Source organism: Symphalangus syndactylus, chromosome 5 (genome assembly GCF_028878055.3).
Source record: "Symphalangus syndactylus isolate Jambi chromosome 5, NHGRI_mSymSyn1-v2.1_pri, whole genome shotgun sequence".
Lineage (NCBI taxonomy): Eukaryota > Metazoa > Chordata > Mammalia > Primates > Hylobatidae > Symphalangus > Symphalangus syndactylus.
In genome coordinates, this window is record NC_072427.2 from 17,285,194 (window position 1) to 17,312,643 (window position 27,450).

General features: G+C 44.7%; 1 protein-coding gene across 1 annotated transcript in view; it reads right to left on the reverse strand.

Annotated features, from left to right (window-relative positions):
* Nucleotides 1-27,450, reverse strand: part of ABHD2 (abhydrolase domain containing 2, acylglycerol lipase) — a 112,895-nt gene that overhangs the window by 12,825 nt on the left and 72,620 nt on the right. The window contains exons 6-8 of the mRNA XM_055277270.2: nucleotides 12,018-12,201; nucleotides 4,107-4,199; nucleotides 1,313-1,423 (exon numbers count right to left, since the gene is read on the reverse strand). Of these exons, the coding sequence (XP_055133245.1) occupies nucleotides 1,313-1,423; nucleotides 4,107-4,199; nucleotides 12,018-12,201 (388 nt within the window). The remainder of the gene's footprint in view (nucleotides 1-1,312; nucleotides 1,424-4,106; nucleotides 4,200-12,017; nucleotides 12,202-27,450) is intronic.

Here is a 27,450-nt window from a genome sequence, read left to right on the forward strand (position 1 = left end):
CATAAGGAAGCAAAGCAGAGATCCTATACCCTTAGGTCAATATCTGCCTATCTATTAGATGAAGAATAATTGCTTGCTTTAAACTACATCTAAAAATATCAAATAATTTATTTTTTATTTTTTCGGGACAGGGCCTTGCTCTGTTGCCTAGGCTGGGCTCCAGTGGTGTTGTGACCGTAGCTCACTGTAATCTCAAAGTTATGAGCTCAAGTGATCCTCCTGTCTCAGCCTCCCAAGCAGCTGGGACTACAGGTGTGTGCCACTGTGCCCAGCTATTTTTATTTTTCAATTCTTTTTTTGTAGAGACAGGGACTTGCTATGTTGCTCAAGCTGGTCTCAAACTCCTTGCCTTACGTCATCCTCCAGCCTCAGCCTCCCCAAGTGCTGGAATTACAGGCATGAGCCACTGTTCCTGGCCTCAAATGATTGTTAAATAAAAAGGATCATGTATTTAAAGAGAATGATGAGGTCAGAGGTCAACTTTTCCTTTTTCAGCTGAGGCTAACCTCAATCAGAAACTACTGGAACCAGGAAAGAGGACACTGTCAAGGTTGCAACCTCAGGTACCTGGAGGAGAGAGGCAGGTAAAGAGTAGATGAATGAAGTGGGCAGTATTTGCGTCTCACACTCAGAGGGGAGTCTCCACCCCCCAAAGTAAGAGGCTCTGTCCATTTTGCTTGAAACACACAATCCTCTTGGTCTATCTTCTGTTTTTCTACTTTTTTTTTTTTTTTAATTTTGAGAAGGGTCTTGCTGTGTCGCCCTGGCTGGAGTGCAATGGCATGAACATGGCTCACTGCAGCCTCAACCTCCTGGGCTGAAGTGATCTTCCCCACATGGCCTCCCAAATCCTCCTAGGATTACAGGCATGAGACACTGCCCCCAGCCAGTTTTTCTACTCTTGTTAGAGACACAGAGAAGTACAAGAAATATTTCCTTTGCCTTTTACTCCACTGCAAAATGCAGATTCATGTGGCACCTGACACTTGCCCTGGTGTTGAGGCAGGACAGGTAGGGTGAAGACTGCCTATGCTAGGGCCTGCACGCCCCAGCTCCTTGAATCAAGCTAACTGTGCTTTGTAGGAATGCAGAATGAGTGGTCGGATCCTTTTCCTACTTTCCAGGAGAAACTAGAAATTTAAATGTTCCTGTGAAATTTTCTGTTTTTAAACACTAGACACTTACTTAAAGGGGAAAAAAAATTAACACTAAAGCAGGCAGAGCAAAGCACTAGTGCTGGGCAGAGCTGACCTGCAGCCTCCTGCCTGGCACCCTGCACCAGAGCATCCCTCTCCCGCCTGCGCGGACACACCTCATCACATTGTCATCAATCTGCATCAGGGATGTTGCTGTGTACAGCCGGCTCAAGTCCGTGTCCTCCAGGCTCTGGGGTTTCTTAACATGGTCTCCAAAAAGAGCTTGCCTAGAGCAAACACAAAAGCAAACAGAGATTAAGATGTGGAGAATGAACAACCACAGCAGAGCCTGCTTCCTTGCCACAGCAAGCCAGGAGGGAGAGGCAATGTGGTCAGTTAGAAACAGAACCTTTAGCCTTTGGAACATCCCAGAGGATGAGCTGGCGCTGTTAATGTCAAAACCTTATTTCCCTTTTCAGGGGTACCCAGACAAACTAAAGATTGGGTTTGAACCTAGTTGAATATTAAAAAACCTTCAGCACAGGGGAGGGGGGCTCAAGATGGGCCCTGTGGTGAGTGGTGGGCCATGGGCCAAGCTGTAGGGGCCTCGTCCTTACACTGTGTTGACAATGACCCCCTTGGCAGAGACCCTTCCCCTTAATGAGCTGTTTGTGTTGCTTAACAAGGAAGACTCAGTGTGCAGGAAGGAGTGGAAAACAAACAAAAACCAAGGAAGACAAGGGTTAACTCATTTAGCATTTGGGCAAATCAACAGCTCTCTAGTGTCTTAGATAAAAGCTAACATCTATTCAGGAGAGCAATCATTTTTTTCCCCAACCCCCAAGTGGAACCAGCATTTCTATTAAGAAAAAATCCATCTTGAGAGGATGACATTAGAGGTAGGGGTCACAACGTGCACTTTTGACCTCTCTTCCCAGCAAGGGCTCTCAGTCACACACCTGGAAGTGGACTGAATTTGTTGAGGCATGGCCCTGCGGTAGGAAGGATTTATTATGCCAACTTGGTATTCTGCTACTCATTCACAACCTCTCCAAAAGAAGAACACATTTCTGTAGCATTTATTTTTTTCAAAAGACTATTAGGAAGATTATATACCTACTGGATAGAATGCACAAATTCAAAATTAACCTAAAATTTCTAAATGTTTGGCTTTCTGTAGTAAACTTGAAAAATGTAAATACTTAGAGCACACTCAAAGGACTCATAATTTGAACCTTCTAGACTAATTAGTAGCAAGACCAGGTCCTTTAGCAAAACAAATGTTTCCTGGGAGGAGTCACTTTCAACTCCAGAGGTGCAGAAAGGCAGACAGAGGACTTGAACTTGGTGTCAGAGGCCTGGATCCTCCCCTTCTGGCTACAAAACCTCTGCAATCTCCAGACCTATCCAAACCTCAGCTGAGCCACACGCACCTCAGCGCCCAGCACACGGCTGAAGCTCAAACAACATGAGCCGACTGGGAACAGCTGATTTTCCAGCCAGCACAGGGGACGTGAGTCTCCCTCTGCTCTCCTTCCCGACACGAGGACACGAGGACATGTTTGGCAACGTGGCAGCCTGATGGGGCCTTCAAGCCCAGCCTTGCTCAGGTGCCATGTGAACGCCCACCCACAGGAAGCCCAATCTGGGGTGTGTGGCCTGCTTTAGCCACTGGAAAAAAGAGAACAAGAAACTGATCATTTAGTCAGATCGCTTTTTCTAGGGTGATACCAAAAATCCCCCAGATTTTTTTGAGCGAACGGGTGTGTCTCGGGTGCTGGGAGCAATCAACACATGCCTAAGCCCTCCAACGCTCTCCAGTTTGGTTCTAGACATAGGATTTACAGAGGGGAAGCAACAGAAAAGCCACTTGGGCATGGATGAGTTGGCTTCACAGAGGCAGGAGAATTGAGATGGACTTTAAAGAATGGGCTGGGTTCCCACCAGTAGAGAAATGGGAGAGTATTCTCAGCAAGGGTAGTAAGTGGTGTGGGAGAGGCCAGGGGGCACGGGAACCTCTAAGTAGCCTAGTCCAGCTAGAGGGATTGAGAGGCGCAGGGGAGGAGGCAGAGATGTCAGCAATAATAATAATAATCATAATGAAAAGTCATTGCTAATATTTATCTGGTGCTATTGCATATCAGCACTGCTCTAAGCACTTGACAGGTTAACCCACCACAGGATTACGAGGCGAAGAGGCAAGACGAGCATGAAGAATAGGGAGAGGCTCAAACTCCGAGCATGGAGGCGCCGAAACCACGCCCTGAGCCTCCTGTCCCCCTGCTGCTTGGTCAGAAGCCTAAGGGCCAGCCAAGAATGAGACCTGATCCCCCAGGCACAGAAGCATCCTACGGGGAAGGTCTCCTCAACAATGACAGCCACCTCATGACCGCTCTAATTTGGGAGAAAAGGGTGTAGAAGTGGTTCCTTGTCTTAGATTTACTGGGAATTACAAAAGCATAAGGCAATTTGGCAAACCCAGTAGCTTGGGACAGGTTTCTTTTTTTTTTTTTTTTTTTCTTTTCAGACAGGGTCTCGCTCTGTCACCCAGGCTGGGGTGCACTGGCACAATCTTGGCTCACTGTAACCTCCGCCTTCTGGGTTCAAGCGACTGTCCTGCCTCAGCCTCCCAAGTAGCTGGGATTTCAGCAGCACCATCACGCCCGGCTAATTTTTGTAGTTTTGGTAGAGACGGGGTTTCACCATGTTGGCCAGGCTGGTCTCGAATTCCTAGCCTCAAGCTATCTGCCCGCCTCAGCTTCCCAAAGTGCTGGGGTTACAGGTGTGAGCCACCGCACCTGGCCAAGACAAGTTTGTTTCTAATCAAGTCACAAATGCAGGCAGCAGAGAGTCTGTACCACATCTGCATTTTTTTTTCCCCTGAAGGAACAGGAGTCCTGGCTTTTGACGGTTCCCAGATGAGCTCAGGAAGGAACTGTCTGTCTCCTGAGAGAATGGAAGGTGACCTACCTGTGTGAGAGGATGATCTTCTTCATGTTGTCGGCCATGAGGAAGTTGTAGAACCGCCGGCACTGATCCCATTGCATGAAGGTTTCCTGGGCCCTGGAAGAACCACAGCGAGTGAGGGTGACTGCGGTGTGGGGGTGCAGGAGGGCAGCCAGGAGGGGGCTCTAGCCATGGGGCGAGGTGCTTGTGTGGAGGGGGCCGGCTCTCAAGCTGTGGCCTCTGCATTAAAACAGAGGCTCTAACATGCAGAGCCCAAACATCTGTGGAGAAATCTATGGAGACACCAAGACAGCGCAGGGGAAGGGCACCCAGCAAGGGCCCTCTCTAGTGCCAGAGGCTTTGTTGGTGGCACCCCCGACACTCTCTTCTAGCACCTGGGCCTTCTCTTAGTCACTGAGCCTGCCAGGACAAAAGTCTGCTTCAATTGTCATGTGAACACTTTCTGTATTTGGCTCCCTACCTGGCAGGCAAGTTTTCTGGTTTAATGACAGGCACATGGAAGGGGAGAGTGGGTGTGGAGGGGAAAACCTAAAAAATTTTCTGTCGTTGCTGATCAAGAGGTAAAGGAAAATCATTAACTGGGATCTCCTCCAAATAAATCTATCTTTTGATTAGCCTCATACCATTGAAGGGGCAAGGAACTCGAAGTGGAAGTAGATAGGCCCTTAGCCCTTTCTAGGTACAGCTGGTGGGGCTTGTCTGGAAGTGTCTTTCTGCCTCTAGGGCTAGTGTGTGACTGGCATATGCTAGGTGGCTGTGAGGGCCACACTCTGACCCTTCAGTGGCGGCAGTAGGCAGGTGATATTATCCCTGTTTTCCAGAGCCCAGGTTCTGCCAGCAGCACATGCAGAGGGAGGAGACAGCACCAACAGCCCTGGCTATGTGCCCTGGCTATGTGCTTCCCCAGCCAGATTTCCATGCCCACACAGCAGGTGAACAAACACCAGTGGGCTCACTCCCACCAGCCATGCCTGCTCAGCCCTCCCCACTCACTGCTCTCCTCCCTTGGGCGTGAATCCAAACGCAGGCGGACACTGAGTCCACGCTCATTAAAGGGAAACTTTCATCTTGCAGGTTTCAAAATCTCCAGGCCTGCCTCCACCCTGTGAATGGATCTGGACGTCAATATTTCTACTAGGTTCCATCTTCCAGATGGTAAGTGAGGGGACTAGGTGGTTTGTAAGGTTTTTTTGTTTTTTATTTTGTCAATCCAAAGAGTTTATAAAAGTAATTTTATAAAAGTAATTTCCCCAAAGCTGCTACAATTTTAGAACGGAAAATTTCACAATTTTGGAGTGACAAACATTTCCCACAATGTCACAGTTAAAAAATAAGAGGTAGTGGGGAGTTAAGAATGAAACGGTTTGTGAATTTAATGGTCTGTGATATGCTCATTAAACATAGGCTAAGCTCAAAGCGAAGACCTGCCTCTAGATAGCTATGTTCTCCAGAAGAGAGAAAGGGTGGCAGGAACTGCTCCCCAGGCTGGGCCAGATATTGGTCCACCAGGATAAACTGGCTGAGGACACAGGAGAGAAGTGTGGAACCCTGGGAGGGGCAGCTCAGTCAGAATTACAGGGAGGGAATGGCTTTGCATAATTCAGAGTGAATCTTGTTGGAAGGAAGGTAGGTTTCAAAACTTCAGAGAGAATCAGGATGACTCCAAAAGGAAAGATGCCTTCTGAAAGTTGCAAAACTCTCAAAAAGTGATAATCACAAATGAGAAGAGAAAATTAAGCCCCAAAGCCAGTAAAGATTCACTGGGAGTCTTATTTGAGAATAATCCATATGGATTTTTAAAGAACTTTGTCCATCTATTGATCTACCTATTACCAAAATAAATAGAATTCCCTGAAAATGCCTTCATTTCTAATCAATGTAACACTAAATTATAATAAAATATTACCCATACTGGTTTCACAGCCATTTTCTAGTGAGAGATTTCTCTTTGGACTGTTAAAAGAATTTTAAAAGGTGTTGTGGAAGGCAATGGGTTTTAATCCCTCAGAAGAGGGTCCCAACAAACAGGCATTTACAATTAGGTTCAGAGCAATCACTTGGGCAAGGAAGAGCTGAGCCAACCACTATGCTGCTGGGGTAACTGCTTAGAGAAGGCTCAGCTTTCCAGTTCATATTTTGCAAAGTGAGTGGACCAAGTACTGATGAAAAGGAATTAAAGTCAGAAGAGAATGAACTGGGGAAAGAATGCATCTAATACCCAACTGAATTCAGATCTCCTGGCTAAATAAATTATGTCTCAGAGTGCTGAGAGACTATGAGAACAGTGAAACAGCTTTCCTGTGGTCTTTGAAAAAATATGGAGAATGAGAATGAGGTTCTATAAGAGTGGGGTGGGCAAGCATGACCATAATATTCCAAAAAGGGAAGAAAGGCAAGGGCAGTATGAATTAAGATTGGAGATGAATTTATGGGATGTGGATGTAGACGATACTAAAAAAATACCTTGAAAGCAATATGATAATGAAACCTTAAGAATAAAGTACATTAAGTATTTTCCCATAATGCTATCACACCGACCTAAGAAGTATTTTTACTTGTAGAAGGAGGGGATTTCTTTCCAGGTTTTGCCTATATACAGTCATATTTTAAAAAAATTATGATAAAAACACATAACGTAAAATTTATTATCTTAATTTTTTTTTTTTTTTTTTGAGACAGAGTCTCGCTCTGTCCCCCAGGCTGGAGTGCAATAATGGCATGATCTTGGCTCACTGCAACCTCCGCCTTCCGGATTCAAGAGATTTTCCTGCCTCAGCCTCCTGAGTAGCTGGGATTACAGGTGCGTGCCACCACACCTGGCTAATTTTTGTATTTTTAGTAGAGATGGTGTTTCACCATGTTGGTCAGGCTGGTCTCGAACTCCTGACCTCGTGATCCGCCTGCCTTGGCCTCCCAAAGTGCTGGGATTACAGGTGTGAGCCACCGCACCCGGCCCTTCCCTACTTTTAATATATACATTCTGTCATGTTATATATTTTTCTTGATTTTTTAAAATAAAAGCTGCCTTGTTTCCCACTGAGTTGATATATGATTAATTTATTTAACTATCTCCCATGCTGGACATGTGGATTATTTCTAACTTGGGCACTATAAGAGAGTAATCCTGCAGTGGGGGCAAAACCAGGACCAGCCCAACCCGCAGAGAGAGGAAGGTGGCACGATCCTAGGCAGGCTGGCCAAGCCCAAGACAGAGCTCCTACCTTGAACAGCGGGCCTCTGGGAGGAGGGATGGTAGAGCCTCTAGACCCAAAAGACCCAGCCAGAAGGTTCTGGGCTGGTGGCAGATTGCCCTTCAGGGGCAGAGTCAATCTGTAGAGAGGTCACCATCTCCAGCTAGTTCAGCTTGAGTGTGAGCAGAAGAAAACCATGTTTGTACCACACAAGGGAGTGGGCCAAGAGTTTTTGGTACCTGCCAGGCTGGGCTTTGTTAGTTCCACTGGGGTGGAAGGATGGGGCAGAAAGATGGACTTCAGACTAGAGTAGGGATGGCCACCTACCAGGCCCCTTTCTTCCTTATCAGAATCTTTTCCTTTTACAGGATGTACTTTTACAGGAATGAGTTAGAGTCAAAGAGTATTTATATGGCCTCTCATTATTCTGATAAAAAAATTAACAACAACGAAAAAAAACACAAAAAGCCCCAAGGCACTAAGGGCAACCATGTGGTCAGGTCGACTTCACAACCCAGTGGTGGAAAAGCTGAGCTGTTTCGCAGGGTGAAGTTCTGTCCATAGAGTCTCATTTAAATGCTGCAGTTTCCCCCTCTTTGTTTGGCTGTGATTCAAAATTACTGATGGCACAAAGTTACTGTATTTTATAGCTCTTCAACTATAAAAACAAATTTTAGGAAAGTCCCAGTCTCTGGGGGAACTTTATGAATAATATTTGCTTTTGCCATAAACTCATCTCTAGCCTGAAGTTTGCCCATCAAAAAGCAAAAGAGACAATATCCCCACCATTTGGCAGGAAAAGTGGTACCTGCCTCTGCCCCATGGCAGGAAGGCCTTGCTCAAAGAATGCTAGGATGTTCACTTGGTCAGGTCTTAGTGATGCTAACACATTCACTTAGCCCGGAGTATAATGTGCCTTTAAGGAGATTTGAAACACTCCTCTGATAATTCCCCTACTGTCCTGTAAGGAAGCAGTCCTTGGGACTGGCTTTGTGGAAGACAATTTGTCCACAGACTAGGGAAGGCAGGGGCAGGGGGATGGCTTCAGGATGATTCAAGCACATTACATTTATAATGCACTTTTCCCTATTTCCCTATAATTATTACATTATAATACAGAATGAAATAATTATACAACTCACCATAACATAGAATCAGTGAGATCCCTGAGCTTATTTTCCTGCAACTAGACAGTCCCATCTGGGGGTGATGGGAGACAGTGACAGATCATCAGACATTAGATTCTCATAAGGAGCATGCAAACTATATCCCTCACATGCGCAGTTCACAATAAGGTTCATCCTCCTATGGGAATCTAATGCCACTGCTGATCTGACAGGAGGCAGAACTCAGGCAGTAATGTGATCAATGGGGAATGAAACTAAATACAGATGAAGGTTCACCCACTGCTTCCCTACTGCTTTGCCCACCATGACCCGCCCACTGCTCACCTCCTGCTGTGCGGCCTGGTTCCTAACAGCAGTTGGGACTCCTGCTGTAAGGGGCTTCTGCCCGTGGCCTGGGCCCTGTGCTACTGTCCTCACCCTCACCTCCTTCAGAAATCCCTCCTCACGGACCCCCCACTTGACTGAGGACCTCCTTGGCATCCATATGCCTAATGTGTAATATCTTAGTAACATGTATTTGTTGCTTTGTGGCTTTGTAAATATCACTCTGTTGTCTTCAGTGCTGTGAGGTCCTCAGATACAGACTATCTTTTACACCCAAACTGCAGTAAAATGCTTTTGTTTTAGTTTTATTATTATTGGTCAATTCTGTAACATAAGATTGTTGAGGGCTTTCTTGAGAAAGAAGAATTTATTTTACCTGAAACCAGACCAAAAATGCTTCCCTACCCATTTTCTTTAAGCTCCATGAGGGCAGGGAATTAGTCAGCCTTGTTCAGGGCTGTGTCCCTATTACCTAGGAGGATGTCTCACCACACAGAGTCCCCAGGCGGGTTGGCAACTGTTTATGCTGAGGGAACGTGTTAAAGTCTGCTGGATACCAGGTGATTTCAGGGCATTTGTGTCCCTCCTTCAGTGGTTCAGCACATGGTAAAAGGTGAGCTAGTTTAGCAGCAGCTAGACTTTGCTAACTACAGCAAGCAGGTGGCTGGCTTCTCTCTGAGCCTTCAACTGGCTCTGGCTAGATGGGAGGTGAGCTACAGGAGGAGAAGCCAGAGGGAGGGGTTCACTGAGGAAGTGGGTCTCCAGACTCAGCTAGGACAGATTTACCAGAAGCATGAACTCTCGTGTGGCCCCTGCAGAGGCAGACAGGCCTCCTCGGCTCCACCTTGGTGTGATGGGAAGCACTTATGCAGCTGCCACCATCCCAGTGCTGAAAGCCTCATCGCCCTCAAGCCTCGGCAGGAGAAAAAAAGGTTATGCTGGTTTAAAGTAAGGAACTGTGCTCGATTTATTCCACAGATCTGGTTTAAATGTTGAGGGTGCCTGAGCCTTGCACCAGCACACACAGGACAACGGTGTCTCTCTGACCTGGTGCCAGTTCCCATATGCAGGACCACATGATCTTAGCCTGGAAAAGTTAGTTCTCTGTGCTCCAGAGAATAAAGTTGCAACTTGCTCCTTCTTGCATGAGGTTGGTGTGCCAATAGTTAGTTATGTGTATGAAGCCCTCTGAGGTCTCAAGGCTGTGTAGGCTATGTCTGCAAAATGTATAGCACCTCACAGATTTTAGTTTCCCAGCTTCTTGAGCTTTCTTTGCCTTAGTTCAAGCACCTTAGTTTGCTGCGTCAATCATGTGCTCTTGCTGACAGCAGATGGCGCTACTGCAGCAAAATGAGATGAAGGGATTGTCATTTTAAGATTTTGTGCATTGAAAAAAAAAAAAAGAAAACAAAACAAACGTCCTAGTTCTGCTCCCTTGGATCCTGGGGTAGGCCCCTTGCTCATGTCTTTCTTATCCCAGTGACTGGGCCCGATAGGACTTTGGTTAATTCTGGTTACACGTGGCTATGATCTGGGAGTTAGATATTTCTAGTCACACCAAGATAAAGGCATATGTCCTCTCAGCTGACTCCCCAGTGACCAGAGGAGTGAAGGAAAAGATTCCTGGTAGGAAGATGGGGGACTAACCTGGTCCTTGAACATGAGAGCTGGAGAGACCACTGAGGTCACTAACCTCAGGGACTGCTAAACGTAACTAAACTGAAAACTCACCTATGAAATGTATCCAAAATGCAGATTTCTGAGGTCCCATGCCTCCACCTTCATGAATCAAAATCTCCAAGGGTGGGGCCCAAGAAACAGAATTTCTTTCTAACATGATCCTCCAAGTGATTCCTTATGAAGTGAGGCAGTCACTAGTTCACTGGACTGGTCTTTGTGATCTGCTGATCGAACTCACCTCCTTCATTTTACAGTGAATGATGATGATGACAATAATGAAAATGAACAGTGGCTTATGTTCTGTGTGCTGGGCACTGTTCTAAGCACTTCATACGCATCAACTCATTTGACTCTCAGTGGTGCTATGAGGTAGGTACTGCTTATTATCATCATCCCCATATTGCCGGCAAGGAAAAATAGAACCCAGACCTTGGCCCTGGGACTCAGGAAGGGTTTAATCAGAGATGTTTCTCATGTCTATCGTGGGTACATTTAGATGATCTTTTTCAGCCAGCTTTAAGCCTCACAGGGAGAGGCTGAATCCTGGGCCCACATGTGTCTTTTGGGTGTGCTGGCTTTAAATTCCAGTAATATGTATTTTTAGAAATAATATAGATAGCCTCTATCCATCAGAAAGTAACAAGATATGTTTAAACTGCAGCATGAGATATACAGGTGAGGCAAAAGGAAAAGATTCTTTGAATAACAATAAGGACTGTTTGGCATCAGACTGGATCAACAGGGAGGTGTTTTTAAACTTTCCTGTGTGTTTCAAATTTTTTCAGAAGATTTTTAATAACTGGTTATACTCATTTGTAATACAAAGGACATCATGAAGAGTACAGAAAAAAATATGAATGTATTTGAAGAGCCTGGAGAGATGTGTGTGTATAGTGTGTGTGCCACGTGTGTGTGTGAACGTGTGAGTGTGGTGACTCCCGAGAGACCTGGGACAGCAGTGATCTTGAGGGGAATCAGGGCAGATGACCACGCCCTCCTAGGACTCATCCTGTGGGGTATCTACTGGCAAGAGACTAAGGGGTGGGAGAAAGCTTGACCCACTAGATCAACTTCTTTGTGATGATGCCTTGGATGCCTAAGACAGACAAATACTTAAAGGTGAGGACACTGATTAAATGATTTCTACAGATCCCTTCCAGATGCCATCTGAGACTCAGCTCTTGCAGGAAGGAGGGATTTGGGATCCTAAGGCCCAGCTTTCAGATCCCAGCTTGCCAGTCTCCTATGCTCTTTCATTAATCCACGTTTCTATAAAAACTCCTGAAGCCTGAACAAATTAAGTCACCTGACAGAGATTCCCTAGGGAGACAGCAACTATCAAAGGGGGTTTTGACTTCTCCAATTACAGATCTGATCCCAAAATGCAGCTGCATATCCCAGGCTTAAGGGGTCTGATGGGGCAACTCCAATGTATGATATGCAAACAAAACAAGGTGAGTCCAAGACTCAGAAACTTCTACTCAGTCAGCCACAGTGTTCCCCAGTCTTCACAGAACAGTGTGTTGTGTGTCGGGGCATCTCTATAAATAAGGGCTAACTGAAGGCCCTGATGGAAGGCAGAGATGACTCACCTCAGTGCACTGTACCCCTGGCACACGCTGACGCAGCACAGGACCTTCTCTTGATTTGCCTGAGTCTCCCCCAAGTATTTGCACACGATGTTACCACCCAGGCTGAAGCCCACGACGACCAGCTGGGTCAGGGGATATGTCTTCTTGATGTAGTTCACCATGGCTCCAAATTCCCATGTGCAGCCTGTGGGCAAAAGGGTGAGGTTGCTCAATCATTTCAGGTGCATCGTATCTGGAGAAAATACAAGCTGGAACGTTACTAAATGGGTACCAGTATACTAAAAGAGAAATATATATGTGTATATATACGTGTGTGTGTTGGGGGATGTGTATGGAGAGACAGACAGACACTGCTCTTTGGCTATCCAGAGAGAAGTTCCCAGATGCCCCTTGGGATAAGAGGAAACCCGGCCTCAGCAGTGCCCAAGAGTGGAGGTACCATGTATCAAATGTACAATGCTTCTTAAAAGGTAGGTCACAAGAACCCTGTCTAGATGCTCATGGATATCAAAGCAGATTTCAGGGTGTGCATGAGCACATATGCTCGCACGCAGACCTAAATAAAAGCTAGGCCAGCCTGGACAAAATGGCGAGACCCCATCTCTACACACTACGGGTATGTCCCTGTAGTCCCCACTACTTAGGAGGCTGAGGCAAGAGGATCCCTTGTGCTGGGGAGGCAAAGGCTACAAGGCTACAGTGAGCCAAGATCGCATCACTGCACTCCAGCCTGGGTGACACAGTGAGACCCTGTCTCAAAAAAATAAAATAAAATAAGGTAAGTAAGTAAATAAATAAATAAATGCAAGAGCAAAATCCTTTGAGATTAGCTTCCTAGCTACAAATTGGGATGCTATACCCATGTGTATGATGATTCATGGTGTTAAGAAAAGTAGGAAGTGGATGTTATTTACAGAATCTTCTTGACAGAGTTGGAAAGGAGAGGCAAGATAAACTTCAGTCCAGAGGGACTGCCAGGATGCTCTGTAGGATTAGGGTAAAACGTTCTTGGTGACGTAGGGACAGGGTGCCAAGGGAGGCAGGCTCATTCAAAAATACACAGAGGAGACCTCTGAACAGAGAGGGTATTGGGCCTCATTTGCCCAGGAGGGATGATCTCAGCTGGTGCCCCCTTGGGAAGTTATTGAAGCCATGTTATGTCTCAGCAGCTTTGCTAAGAGGAGGAAGTGAATGGCCATATTACAAGTGAAGGGATTCATGACATCCTTCTAAGGCCCAACCTCAAACTCTGTAGGGAGCCAATTTAAAATCTCACATGGAAAGTTAGGGATGTCGACACAAAGCACATACAAAATAGACTGGCATGAGAAGAGTACGGATTTACAATGGAAACGGGAGTTGTTGACTTTGGCACCAGCTCAGAGGTTTTGGCATTCTTAATAGAGTTGAACAGCTCCTTCCCTAATCATCAAGCCATGGGGAAAGTATCTTTTGACCCTGGGGTAAACTCCCCTTATATCTGTCTTCCTTTTGTAGAAGAATGTAGCCTAAGCCAGGCCGGCACAACCCCATGCAGTTCTTAAGCTGCAGTGTGCATAGAATCACCTGGAGAGGGTGTTAGATATGAGCATTCCTGGGCCTCAACTCCAGAGAAGCTGATTCTGTAAGATGGGGGCCAAGCCCAGTAATCTACAGTGACTTTGTTTTTGAGTAGGTAATTCATGCCCATGGTAGAAAATTCAAATGCTATAAAAGATGGAGTGAAAGGCAAGTTTCCTATATTCTTTTTAAAAATACCAGTGGTAACATACACATTGTTTGGTGCCTCATATTTTCCCTTTACAATATGTCTGGCAATATTATGCATCAATACACTTGAAACTGCCCTATTTAATGGGGTATAACATACATACAGGAAAATGCACAATCAATGAAGTTTTATACATTTATACCCAGGTAAGCATTGCCCAGATGAAGACATGGAATATCTCTGACACCCCTGGAGGCCTCCTAATTCCTCCTCCCAGACAATATCCCCTACACTTTTGACTAATAGAAGTTTGTTTGTTTGTTTTTTAGGCAGAGTCTCGCTCTATCACCCAGGCTGGAGTGCAGTGGCACAATCTCGGCTCACTACAACCTCTGCCTCCCGGGTTCAAGCGATCCCTCTGCCTCAGCCCCCCGAGTAGCTGGGGTTACAGGCGTGTGCCACCATGTCCGGCTAATTTTTGTATTTTTAGTAGAGACGGGGTTTTGTCTTGTTGTCCAGGCTGGTCTTGAACTCCTGACCTCAGGTGATCTGCCTTCTTCGGCCTCCCAAAGTGCTGGGATTACAGGTGTGAGCCACTGCCCCGGCCAAGTTTCTCTTGTTAAGAAGGTAGCAATGGCCAGGCGCGGTGGCTCACACCTGTAATCCCAGGACTTTGGGAGGCCGAGGTGGGCGGATCACGAGGTCAGGAGATCGAGACCATCCTGGCTAACACGGTGAAACCCTGTCTCTACTAAAAATACAAAAAATTAGCCGGGCGTGGTGGCAGGCACCTGTAGTCTCAGCTACTCAGGAGGCTGAGGCAGGAGAATGGCGTGAACCCGGGAGGTGGAGCTTGCAGTGAGCTGAGATCGTGCCACTGCACTCCAGCCTGGGTGATACAGTAAGACTCCGTCTCAAAAAAAAAAAAAAAAAAAAAAAGAAGGTAGCAACGGAAGGAATATTATGCCTCCAGGAATCCTGGATTTCAAAATGAAGCTGTGATGTGAAAAAGGGGACGTGCAAACAAACAGCTGAGATCACAATGAGCAATTAGCTGATATCAGCTTCTACACCACGCAACAAATACGAAATTTAGAAATCCCATGGGATACACTTGTTCCCCTCCCTTGGGCCATAACAGTCGCTGAAAAGGAGGCCTTAAAGGAGCAGCCTGGCCTCATGGCTAAGTGGCTAAGTGGCCTCAAGGCTCTGTGGCCAGACTGCTTGGGCCTACCACTTAGCCCCAGATGTTCTCAACTTCTCTTTGATGACAAGTAACCCCTGTATACAGGGAAAATCTACAGCTTCCAGGCTCCTTCCTGGAGGCTTAGAACCCACAGGAATAGGATGAGGCCTGGGAACGGGAACTTTCAACAAACAGCCCAGACGATTTTTATAGTGAGGAAACTGTGCAAAATACTGTTACCGTGGGTAAGTTACCAAACTCTCCTAGGTCTGTTTCATCATCTGTAAAATGGAAGTAATAAGAGTAAAGACTTCGTAGAGTTGTTTAGAGATCTGAATAAAGTGATATACATAAACAGATTAGATCAGGGTCCAGGGGTTGCCGGGCGCGGTGGCTCACGCTTGTAATCCCAGCACTTTGGGAGGCCGAGGCGGGCGGATCACGAGGTCAGGAGATCGAGACCATCCTGGCTAATACGGTGAAACCCCGTCTCCACTAAAAAATACAAAAAATTAGCCGGGCGTGGTGGCGGGCGCCTGTAGTCCCAGCTACTCGGAGAGGCTGAGGCAGGAGAATGGCGTGAACCCGGGAGGCGGAGCTTGCAGTGAGCCGAGACTGCGCCACTGCACTCCAGCCTGGGCGACAGAGCGAGACTCCGTCTCAAAAAAAAAAAAAAAAAAAAAAAAGATCAGGGTCCAGGGCATAATAAGCATTCAATGTTAATGGCTATAACTGACTCTGATTATTTTTCTTTTAAAAATATGTAAGTACACCCATGTTTATAGCAGCATTATTCACAATAGCCAAAAAGTAGAAACAACCCAAGTGTGCCTTGATGGATGAATGGATAAGCGCAATGTGGTACATGTGTACAATGCAATATTATTCAGCTTTAAAAGGGAAGGATATCCCGTCACATGCTACAGCATGGAAGAACCTTGAGGACATTATGCTACGTGAAGTAAACCACTCACAAAAGGACAAATACTGTAGGATCCTACTTATGTGACATGCCTGGACTAGTAAAATTTATAGATGGAAAACAGAATGGTGATTGCCAGGGGCTAGGGAGAGGGGATGGGGAGTTATTGTTTAATGGGTAGAGTGTTAGTTTTGCAAGATGAAAAAATCCTGGAGATTGGCTGCAAAACAATCAATATACTTAACACTACTGAACTGTACACTTAAAAATAGCATGAAATTTTGTTATGTACATTTTATCACAATTAAAAATATATTTAAACAAGAATGTAGCTTATCTAAAATTTAGGGTTTTCTCTAAAGTAGTGTTCCTCAACCTGATTGCACATTAGAATCACCTGGGGATTTTTTTGGAAGCAGGAAAAATATTTATTATAGGGTATTAAATGGCTTACTGAATCACTGAGAGAGTTAAAGATAGCCTCAAAGCTAAACACCTGGGGTGCTTCTAAAACAACCATACGAATGCCTGGGCCCTCCCGAGCTTCATTAAATCAGAATGTCTGGGGGTGGGATCTGGCCATGGGTGTTCTACAAGATCCTCAGGTGCAACCCCGGTGGCTGTGGAGCACTGCTCTAAGGAACAAGGCTCTCTCCAGCTCAGACCAATATGAGAAGGCATTTTTTGAAGCACTCATCTGTCTCTGGGCCACCCCTTTTCAGACTCCCTTTCCTTTCTACTTGCAGTAAACAACCTTCACAGATGGGGGCGCTGCTTAGCTTTTCGGAAGCTTAGCCTGGTAGCAGTTTTCCAAACATTTCCTCACAGCAAGGTTTCCACAGGTAGCACATCCCCATTCAACACAACCAGGCACTTCCTGTAGATCCACTAATACCTAACAAAAAGAAAATTTAAATACCTTTAAATATACGTAGTTGCTTTCTGTTAATCTGTCTTGTAAAGAGTGAATTGGAAAAGCTGCACAGAGGTTATATATTACTGCAAGAATGATGCTCTAGCTCAGTGGTTCTCAGTGTGGCCCCTGAGCAAGCAGCATCAGCATTGCCCGGGAACTGGTTCAAATGCACATTCTTGGACCTCACCCCAAACCCACAGAATCAGAAACTCAAGGGGGTGGTGCCTAAACAGAGGGCTTGCTAAAATGAGCTTGCAGGACCTCACCTCCAGAGGTTCTGATTCCACTGGTCTGGGTGGGCTGAGAATTTGCTTTTCTAACAAGTTCTCAGGTGATGCTGACGTTGTTGGTCCAGAGACCACACTTAGAGAACCGTTGTCCTAGTTGACAAAAAAGCTGGATGAAATCTTTAATTTTCTTTCCTTTTTTTTGGAGATGGAGTTTTGCTGGTTGCCCAGGCTGGAGTGCAATGGCGCGATCTTGGCTCACTGCAACCTCTGCCTCCCGGGTTCAAACAATTCTCCTGCCTCAGCCTCCTGAGTAGCTGAGATTACAGGCACCCACCACCATGCCGGGCTAATTTTTGTATTTTTAGTAGAGACGGGGTTTCACCATGTTGGCCAGGCTGGTCTTGAACTCCTGACCTTGTGATCCGCCCGCCTCGGCCTCCCGAAGTGCTGGGATTACAGGTGTGAGCCACCGCGCCCGGCCTCTTTTGTCTTTTAAAAGTGCAGCTTGAAAAGATGCTTCATGTCACTCATTGTTAAATAGATGCAAGTTACAATGACACTTAGAAATCATTTTCCACTGCCCATGTTAGAAAAGATGAAGTTTGCCAATGCCCAGGACTGGAAGGAGTATGGGTAACAGGCCCTCTGGTCCATCCACTGATGAGGGAGTACACATTGGTATAGGCCTTGGAAGGCAATGTGGTAACATCTGTTCATGTTTTTTTAAAGTACAAACCTTTGGTCTAGTAATTCTGCCTTTGGGGACTTTATACTGCATATATATATAAACATGTACATGCAAGAATGTTCACTGCAGCATTTTGCTGTTTGTAGCAGCAAAGGTTTGGAAACAACCTAAATTTCCATCAGTAGAGGACTGGTTAAATGAAGGACTACACTGTGGTGAAAAAGGATGAATCTGGCCGGGCGCGGTGGCTCATGCTTGTAATCCCAGCACTTTGGGAGGCTGAGGCGGGTGGATCATTTGAGGTCAGGAGCTCAAGACCAGCCTGGCCAACATGGTGAAACCCTGTCTCTGCTAAAAATACAAAAATTATCCAGGCAGTGGTGACACGTGCCTGTAGTCCCAGCTACTTGGGAGGCTGAGGTGGGAGAATTGCTTGAGCCTGGGAAGGGAGGTTGCAGTGAGCCAAGATTGTGCCCCTACACTCCAGTCTGAGTGACAGAGTGAGACCCCGTCTCCAAAAAAAAAAAAAAAAAAAAAAAGAATCTGATCTGACATGGAATGGCTCTGAGTCATCTTAAGGGATAAAAACAAGGGGTGAAAGAGTGGGGCTGGCACCCTCTCCCGTGTTTGCTTGGGTTTTAAGGGATTACATACACACATATCTGATTGAATATTCACTGGAAAATTGTAGCAGACATTGATTTCCTGGGGAGAAAAACTGGGGGGCTAGGGTAGGAAAAAGATCTAGTTTCACTCATTGTATGTAGCCTTTGGCACAGTTTGACTGTTTTTCTCATGTGTATTCATTTCTTTTTAAATATGAATCTAACCAGTTTTAAAATCTAGCAAAAAATAAGGGGAAAAAAAGATGTTTAAATTTCCTTAGGCTAGTTTCGACTACGCTAAAGACACGCAACATATCACTCATGCTGGAGCAATGGTTTGTGCTGGGGACATTATTTGCCTGCCTAAGAAATAGTACTGAGAAACTTAATTTAAATTGTTATTAAATATTTACTTCTCCACCACTTCCTAAGGTTTCTGCCTAACTTTGTCATCTCTTAGCTAATTATATCTTTATGTTTTGTTCCAACATTGAATGAGACTCTATTAGATTATAAACTCCATGAAGCAAAGATATTCTTGCTCTTCTTCACCACTGTATCTGTGAGGCCAGATACTTGGTGGGCACTCAATCAGTGTTACCTAAATGAATGGATGAAAGAACAGATGTACAATGTTCAGCCTCTCTGCTAGTAACTTAAACATGACAAGGAAGCAGATTTAAAGACTTGAAATGACTTGTCCACCTTCACATAATGAGTAGGGCCATGTCTACGCATGACTGTGTCTACTCAAAGTCCAACGCTGGACTTTGGACCATGTCAACCCCAAAGCCCAAGCCCCTTGCCTTATATCACAAATCTACTTAGGTAATAGTACTGCAGAGATTTATGCTTCAATTATTAAACATCTTACTCCCCCCAACCACTTGATTCCCTTTATTATTTTTATTCTTATTTTTTTGAGACAGGGTCTTGGTCTGTCTCCCTAGGCTGGAGTACAGTGGCATGATCATGGCTCACTGCAGCCTTGACCTCCCCAAGTTCAAGACGTCCTCCCACCTCAGCCTCTTGAGTAGCTGGGACTACAGGCACATGCCACCAAACCCAGCTAATTTCTGATTTTTTGTAGAGATGGGGGAACTTGCCTGGGAGGTTCCACTATGTTGCCCAGGCTGGTCTCGAACTTCTGAGCTCAAGAGATCTGCCCACCTTGGCTTCGTTTCCCAAAGTGCTGGGATTACAGGTGTGAGCCACTGTACCCAGCTTTTATTCCTTTTAGACCCATCTATCATTACTCAGGTTTGAGAGTAATTATTTGAGACATAGAGCAGATGTTCAGATGTCATTGGGACAGTTACAAAACTCAGATTTGCTACACTACTGAGGAGCAATTACAGCTAATTGTGTAGGCACTTTGGGAGCCTCAACTTAATTAAATCCAAACACATCTGATCTGGATAAAGGGCCAACCCTGCCTGATGTCAGAGAGACTGTTGGATGTTCTGTGAAGAGATGCCACCTCTCCCATGCAAGGGAAGGGCAAAGACATGGTGCCTAGCTCCAGGATCAGCCTTCTGGAAGGTCCTCCTGGGATCTCCCCTGATGTCAGTTACCAAACACCTTTAGTGCCTGGGAGCCTCTCCCTGGCCTGTTATTACTAACAGCTACATTAATCTGTTTTTAAATGAGGCTCTATGTATTTAATTCTTATGGGATTAGCACTAGGTTACCATATAATCTTGCTGCAGCTTTTTAAAGTAAGATGAAATCTGAAACACTTAGCTGGGCCTTAGACAGATGAGTATTACAGGGCCATTTTGGAAAGGCGACTTGCTGGGAACAGGAAAGACCCCTCACCTTTTTCTCAAGCCCCTACACCTAAAGAAGGACAAGGCAAAGGCTGCCTGAAAGCTATTATTTCAACAGCCACTTCCCCAAATGACACTAGCATGACTAAATCGGCTAAAATACAGGGACCCGAGACTTGGTTTTCCTTGTGGATGGAGACTCTGAGTCATCTCTGTATGTTCCATGCCAGGCATGGGCCTGGCATCTGTGGATATGCCACAAAATGTCAGGTGGATAAGAAGGAAGTTTGAATCATCTGGAATGAAGGCACGCAGTACTCACCAGCATGAGTATGCAGGGGACATGAAAGAGGTACTTGAATATCTTTCCCACTAAGTTTAGCCTAAGAGAAAAATACAGTTAAGCTAATAACATGGCTCGCTGACAGGTGGGCGGTTAGGGGCCTAGCAGCCCCTGTCATTTCCATAGTAAAAGTATGTGAGTCATTTCTTAAAGTCAAGAGGAAACTATCGTAAAGCTTAGTCATCCAGGAATACAATAGCTGTAGAAATAAAGTTAAGGCCCCTTTGTGCTATCAAATTAGTTGGCCTTGTCCTTATCTCCGAAATAAGGATTTTAAAAAACGAATGTCTTCAGCTTTGTTTCCCCAGGTATAGGATGCCTAAAACTGCCCTCTTATGGCTAAAGGTTTAAGTATTCAGATATCATCCTGAAAGTGCAGAACTCATCACTCTTGGCCACTGTTCTACTTTGGATATGACTCCCTGACACACTTCCTGAAGCTCCTGGCCCCTGGCTCTCAGCAGATGATCTTGCCAGGTGTTTTACTAGATGTCTGAGCTTCTGCAAACTCACTACCTTCACTTTCACATTCTCTCTCTGCCTTCACCCATCTCTTCCTCCTCCCTTCCCATTGTGCCCTTCTGCCATTACAAAACTCAACTGTTTAATGCAGAGGCAACACAATTCACAACTATGAATACAATTCAAAATTGAGTCTACAGCAATGAAAATGGTAGATATGAGGAGCTTATCGAAACACCTATGTTTATGATCTAATACAAGATTGTAAGATATTAAGCAGTAAAAACAAAATAGAAGTTCCTTAAAAATCACTGCCTGAAGCTCTTACAGTGAGATGTCTTAGATTGTGGGTGATCTCTACAGCATGCTAAAGGTAGATAACCCTACATCCTAGTCTCTCCAAGAGGGTCCTGGAATTTATTGTTCTGATGCAGTTATTAATAAAGTTATTAATTATGATAAAGTTATTAATAAAGTCCCTTTTTACTTTCAAAAGTGTCTCAATTGGAATGTGAAATTAGATGGAGGGGGGCCTCCCTCCCTTCTAAGACTGAAGTTTCATCCTCTAAGCAAGACCAAGTTTTCTGACCTTACCGTGAGGTTCCGAAAGATTGTATATATGTTTGTTTGTTTTAAGAGATAGGGTCTCACTCTGTAGCTCAGGCTGTGCAGTGGCATGATTACAGCTCAATGCAGCCTTGAACTCCTGGGCACAGCTTCTAGAGTAGCCGGGACTACAGACATGAGCCACCATGCCCAGCTAATTTATTTTTATTTTTTGTAGAAATGAGGTCTCACTGTGATTAAAGGTGTGAGCCACTGTACCCCGCACAAGAGATAATTTTTGTTTTGTTTTTGAGACAGGGTCTCACTCTGTTGCCCAGGCTGGAGTGCAGTGGCATGATCACGCTTCACTGCAGCCTTAATCCAAAAGATAGTTTAAAAAACAAAAAAGTTCCTGTATTAAACCCAGTTGGACATTAAAGAGTTCCTCCTCCCAGCAAGAGAGTACAATGCTGTGATTTCAGGTACTTCCTCAGAGCTTGATGTCTAATGCCAGAGAGTCAAGAGTTTAGAAATAAGGGAAGGGCCCACTTCTTCCCTGTTTAAACTCACAGGAAAAAGCAATTTAAATATTCGAGGCCATTTTCAATGCGAAATGCCCCAGCTTGGTGTTTTGGTGGGAGATGGGTGCTAAGTTCTTAGAAGGCTCATAATCCTAAGGGACTCAGTTACCTCTGGGGAGCCAAAGCCAGGTTATTTTTATTCCTTTCACTTGACATAGAAGATATTGTTTTTAATCCTATTTTTTTCTCCTTTAAATCAAGATCAAACTAATAAGATCCTTTGCTACTTGGCTCTTGACTTTCTGGTGATAAAACTTTCAAGATATGAAGGTATGACATGGAGGCCAGAATAACCACAAGCTGGAAAATTCTGGTTTTCAGTTTATTCTTTGGCTAGTGGATTTGATCTACCTCTTCTTTGCTCTGAACATGAATACTGGACTGTTAGGATAAGGCTGTTGGCCAAAGAGAGACAGAAGAAGCAGAATGCTGCCTGAATTCACTGGGCCCCTACAGAATCACTGACAAAAACACTCACATTCCAAACATTGTTTAGTTTAGAAAATCAGTTAAGTCAATAAAGAGTAAGCCAACATGTCTACTGCTGCAGCGCTCCGATTAAAGATCAGGCTCTTTATAATAAATACACTTCAAGAAAATCTTCATGACTTCTTCATCTTCCTTTATTTCCAAGTGTTATTGACTTCACCCACATGACAGGGTTGTTTACCTGGCCTGACCCAGTAGAGTACCCTATTACTTTAAAAAAAATTTGTTTTAGAGACAAGGACTTGCTATGTTGCCCAGGCTGGTCTTGAACTCCTACCTTCAAGCTATCCTCCTGCCTTAGTCCCCTGAGTAGCTGAGATTACAAGTGCATGCCACCTTGCTTGGCACAATAAGAAATTTAAGACAGTTTGGTAAACTTTACTCTTGTACATGTTCTTCACGTTTATTTTTACTCAGGTTAGCTAATGTCTTTATCAAAAGAGATATATTTAATATTTTCCAGTTTAAAGAATTTATATACAAAAGTAAGTGGTGAGGAATTAAAAAAATAAACATTTTTTAGAAGGTTAAAATGTAGCATGTACTACAGTAAAAACATCTTTCCAGTACTGATTTTAAGGGCTGGCTCTGAATATAGAAGTCAGTAGCTTTGAGCTGGAGGCGTATGGCCCAAACAGATTTGGCCAGGAGGCCAATACTGAAGATTGTCCAGATGGAAAGCAAGCATTGCATACTGCAGAATAATCACCACGGCCGACATCCCTGTACACAGAGCTGTAACTCAGACTGAGCTCAAAGAAGGAAGAATTTTATGCTCACCATGAGCAGGTTCTTAAACTGGTCCTTGCAGAAATTCCAAAGTTCACATGCGGGCAACTGTATGAAGTGGATGCAGAGGTAAGGTCGTTTAACAGTTCAAGTAAATGTTTGCCTTTTCTCCTCTAAGGTGGCTCACAGAAAACACAAAGTTAGACTGAAGGGCCAATGAAGATGATAATCGTTATTGTTTACTGGTATTTGCTGGACTCTATGCCACGCACTTTTATATTATTGCCATTTTTTTTTTTTTTAAGACATGGTCAGTCTCTGTCACCTAGGCTGGAGTGCAGTGGTGTGATCTTGGCTCACTGCACTCCTGGGCTCAAGCGATTCTCCTGCCTTCGCCTCCCAAGTAGCTGAGATTACAGGTGTGTATCATCACACCTGGCTTTTTTTATTTTTAGTAGAGATGAGGTTTCACCATGTTCTACCAGACTGGTCTCGAACTCCTGGGCTCAAGTGATCTGCCTGCCTGGGCATCCCAAAGTGCTGGGATTACAGGTGTGAGCTACCATGCTGGGACTTATTGCCAAATTTCTTAACAGCCTTTCTCAGCTTTCTCAACCAGGCAGTCAAACCCTCAGCTGTTGGACTCTAAAGCACAGGTTCTCTCCCGCTGCAGGCCTTTCCTGACCATCTCTCTCTAAGTGATACACTAGATGGAGGAGATTAACACACAATAATATAAAAATTAAAAATGCAGATCTGGTCCCCGTCTGTGAAAAGGTTGCTGTTCGTAAATATTCCTTTTGGACAAACCTAGCCAATAAGCTTAGACCGACTGTGACTGTGCACCCTCCTTCCCCAACTAGATGGTGAGAGTTCCTCATAGACTGGCATCTTCCTGAAGGCAGGGACTTGAATTCACACCTGTATTCCCAGCGCAGAGGCTGGCCTCATCATTGTCTGGAGGATGCTGGCTGAACAAAAGATCAAAGACCAAACCCACAGGTCCAATTCTGTGGCTCTGAGACGCTCTTGGATGCTCTTTTGCCTTAAACCTAAAATGTATCTGACTGGGAACTATTTCCTCACTCCTTAGTCTCTTTCATGGAGAGCCAATGGAGCCTGTTGTTCAGGAGCACGGATTCTAGGACTAGACTGCGAGACTGCCTGTGTTTGAAGCCTGGGCTGCCCACTCATTAACTCTGTGATTTAGAGCAATTTAGTCATCCTTGCCGGGCCACAGTTTCCTCACCTGTAAAAGGGGGGTTACTGATTTAATATATCCTACAGAGTATTCAGAACAGTGCCTGACACACAGTAAATGCTATGTAAGTGATAGCTAGATAGAACAGTAATGACCACTACCACCAAAGTGGGGAAAAAGTCTTTTTAAATACTCAAACATCACACCTGCTCCTCTGCATTCTAATGAACAGTATCCTAAGTAGGAAATGAACACTACCACAGAGGTAGTATTGAGTTGGAGTTAAGAATCACACTGATTGAAGGCTGGTTCTGCCACTCACTAGTCGCATGACTCAGGGCAAGGTACTTAACCTCCCTAAGCCTGTGAAGTGGGGATACTAATTAAAATCTACCTCTGAGGCAGTAAGGATCAAGTGAAGTAATGTGAAAGCACATGCCTGGCACTCATTAGAGTGAAATAAATGGTAACTGCTGTCATGAAGAATTTTCCTTAATGAATTTATCTTTCAAAGGCAGCACGAAGGGTTCTAAGTCACAAGAATGCATAACTATCCATTTAGGAAATTCTGTGCAAGGCAGATCTGTTTTCAACAATTTTTAATAACATTAGCAAAGCTTATGTGGTTTGGAACAGAGTTGGGTTGATAAATCGGAAAAGATCCTTTATAATTTTCTCAGAGAAATCTGAGGCAGGTGCATAACAGGAAAAGAAGAATATAGAGTTTCATGTTAATGCCCTCTTTAGTTTTCTTCTGGTCAAGATCACAGTTGCAAAAAGCCCAAAGGGTATTCACGGTGACTTGAATGCCTGGCATCTGCTCAAAAGAGAGGCAATTTTCCTAAGGGAAGACTCACACATAGGGCACAGTAGTTTGGGATGTACTAGTTTGTAAAGCATCATCTTACATCCATAAACTGTCAGTTCCCATCTCAGTAGGCATTCAGTAAACACTGATGCAATGAGTGCTTTCTAGGGTCCAAGCGGGATTCCAGACACTGGGGAGCTACAGCAGGGAGTGCAAAAACTGCCTGCTCTCATGGAGTGAACTTTTGGAATGGAGAGACAGATAATAGACATATAAACAAATAAGTTCACAGATTATGAAAACAAATCCTTAATTTCAAATCTTAAGTGGCTTGAAGAAAGTAAGGAGAGGCATTAGACAATGACTGGGGTTCAGGGGGGGAACTTTAGATGAGGGAGAGGAGTCAAGGAAGGGCTCTCTGAGAGGGTGACATCTTGGTTGAGACCTGAGTAACAAAGAGAAGCCAAATGAAGACCACAGAAGGGCCTTCCAAACAGAACCTGGGCAGTCCTGGGATTAGCAGGCCCTGGAGTTCAGTGCCTGGAATTTCCATACACTCAGGGTGGGAACAGGGGGCCTGATGGTGGACTGCAGTATGTCCTGGGGATCCAGAGAGCTCCCCCAATGTCACATCCAGTGACCCCACATGGAAGATGCTTACTTGGTTGCGGACCTATCAAAAATGCGGGGAAGGAGATTGAAAAGTGGCATAAGAGACCTATCAGCCAATTGCAATATATGGACCTGACTTGGATCCTAAATTGAACAAACGAATTAAAACAGGAAAAAAAGCAGGAAGACATGGGGAAATTGAATTGCTCTTGAGGAGTACTCTTTTAAGCGTTTCCGTTGTGAGGATGCCATTGTGCTTCTGTTATGTTATGGGCCGAATGGTGTCTCTCCCAAGATTCGTATGCTGAAGTCGTAACCCCCAGTACCTCAGAATGTGACTATATTTGGAGATAAGGCTTTTAAAGATGTAATTAAGCCAAAATGTGGTTGTTAGGGTGGGCCCTAATTCAGGATGACTGGTGTCCTTTTAAGAAGAGGAGATTAGGACACACAGCGATACCAGAGACACAGGTGACTATAGTGTGAATCCACAGCAAGAAAACAGTCATCTACAAGCCAAGAAGAGAGGTCTCAGAAGAAACCAACCCTGCTGACACCTTGATCTCGGACTTCTAGGCCCCAGAACTGTGGGAAAATAAATTGCTCTTGTATAAGCCACGCCCACTGTAGTATTTTGATATGGCAGTCCTAACAAATGAAGACAGTGATACACACTGGAAATAGTCACAGATGAAACTGGACAGGCTGTCTGGGGCTTGTTTCAAAATAATCTTTGAGGCTGGGTGCAGTGGCTTACACCTGTAATCCCAGCACTTTGGGAGGCCGAGGTGGGTGGATCACCTGAGGTCAGGAGTTCGACACCAGCCTGGCCAACATGGTGAAACCCTGTCTCTACTAAAAATACAAAAATTAGCTGGGTGTGGTGGCGGGTGCTTATAATCCCAGCTACTAGGGAGGCTGAGGCAGGAGAATCACTTGAACCCAGGAGGCAGAGGTTGCAGTGAGCTGAGATTGCATGCACCATTGCACTCCAGCCTGGGCAACAGAGTGAGACCCTGTCTCATTAAATTAAAATAAAACAAAATAATCTTTGAGAGGGGATGCAAGAAGGGAGTAAAGGAAACAAGATTGGCCATGAGTTGAACAATTGTTGAGGTTGGGTAAAGGGTACACTGGGGTTTATTCTACTATTCTCCCTACTTCTGCATATTTTGAAATGTCTGTAATAAAAAGTAAAAAAGCAAAAATAAAAAAAAAAACTAAAGAGGGAACAAGGAATAAAACCTGTATCTGTGGCTCTGAAAAACCTTGGCTGTACCTTCGACTTCCCCAGAGCTAAGCCACTGGCTTAGTTATCTTTTAAAAGCTCCCATGGGAAATTCTAGTGTTGACAACAAACTGACCTACACAAAGAGAACTAGAAGTTCTTTTAGGTAGAAATAAAGGAAGACTTGAAGGAAAAGGTCATGCTCTTGGATGAGGAAAGTATTATAAATTTTTCCACATTAATTTATAAATTAAAGTTCCCCTTCAGAAATTGTGATAAACTGTGCGAGAGTTCACCACCAATAACTACTTTCCATCTCTAGGAAGGATGCATCTCCCCCACCCACTGAAGTTAGGTTTGGTCGTGTACTGTACTTTGACCAATAAATTGTGACCAGGAGTGACCTC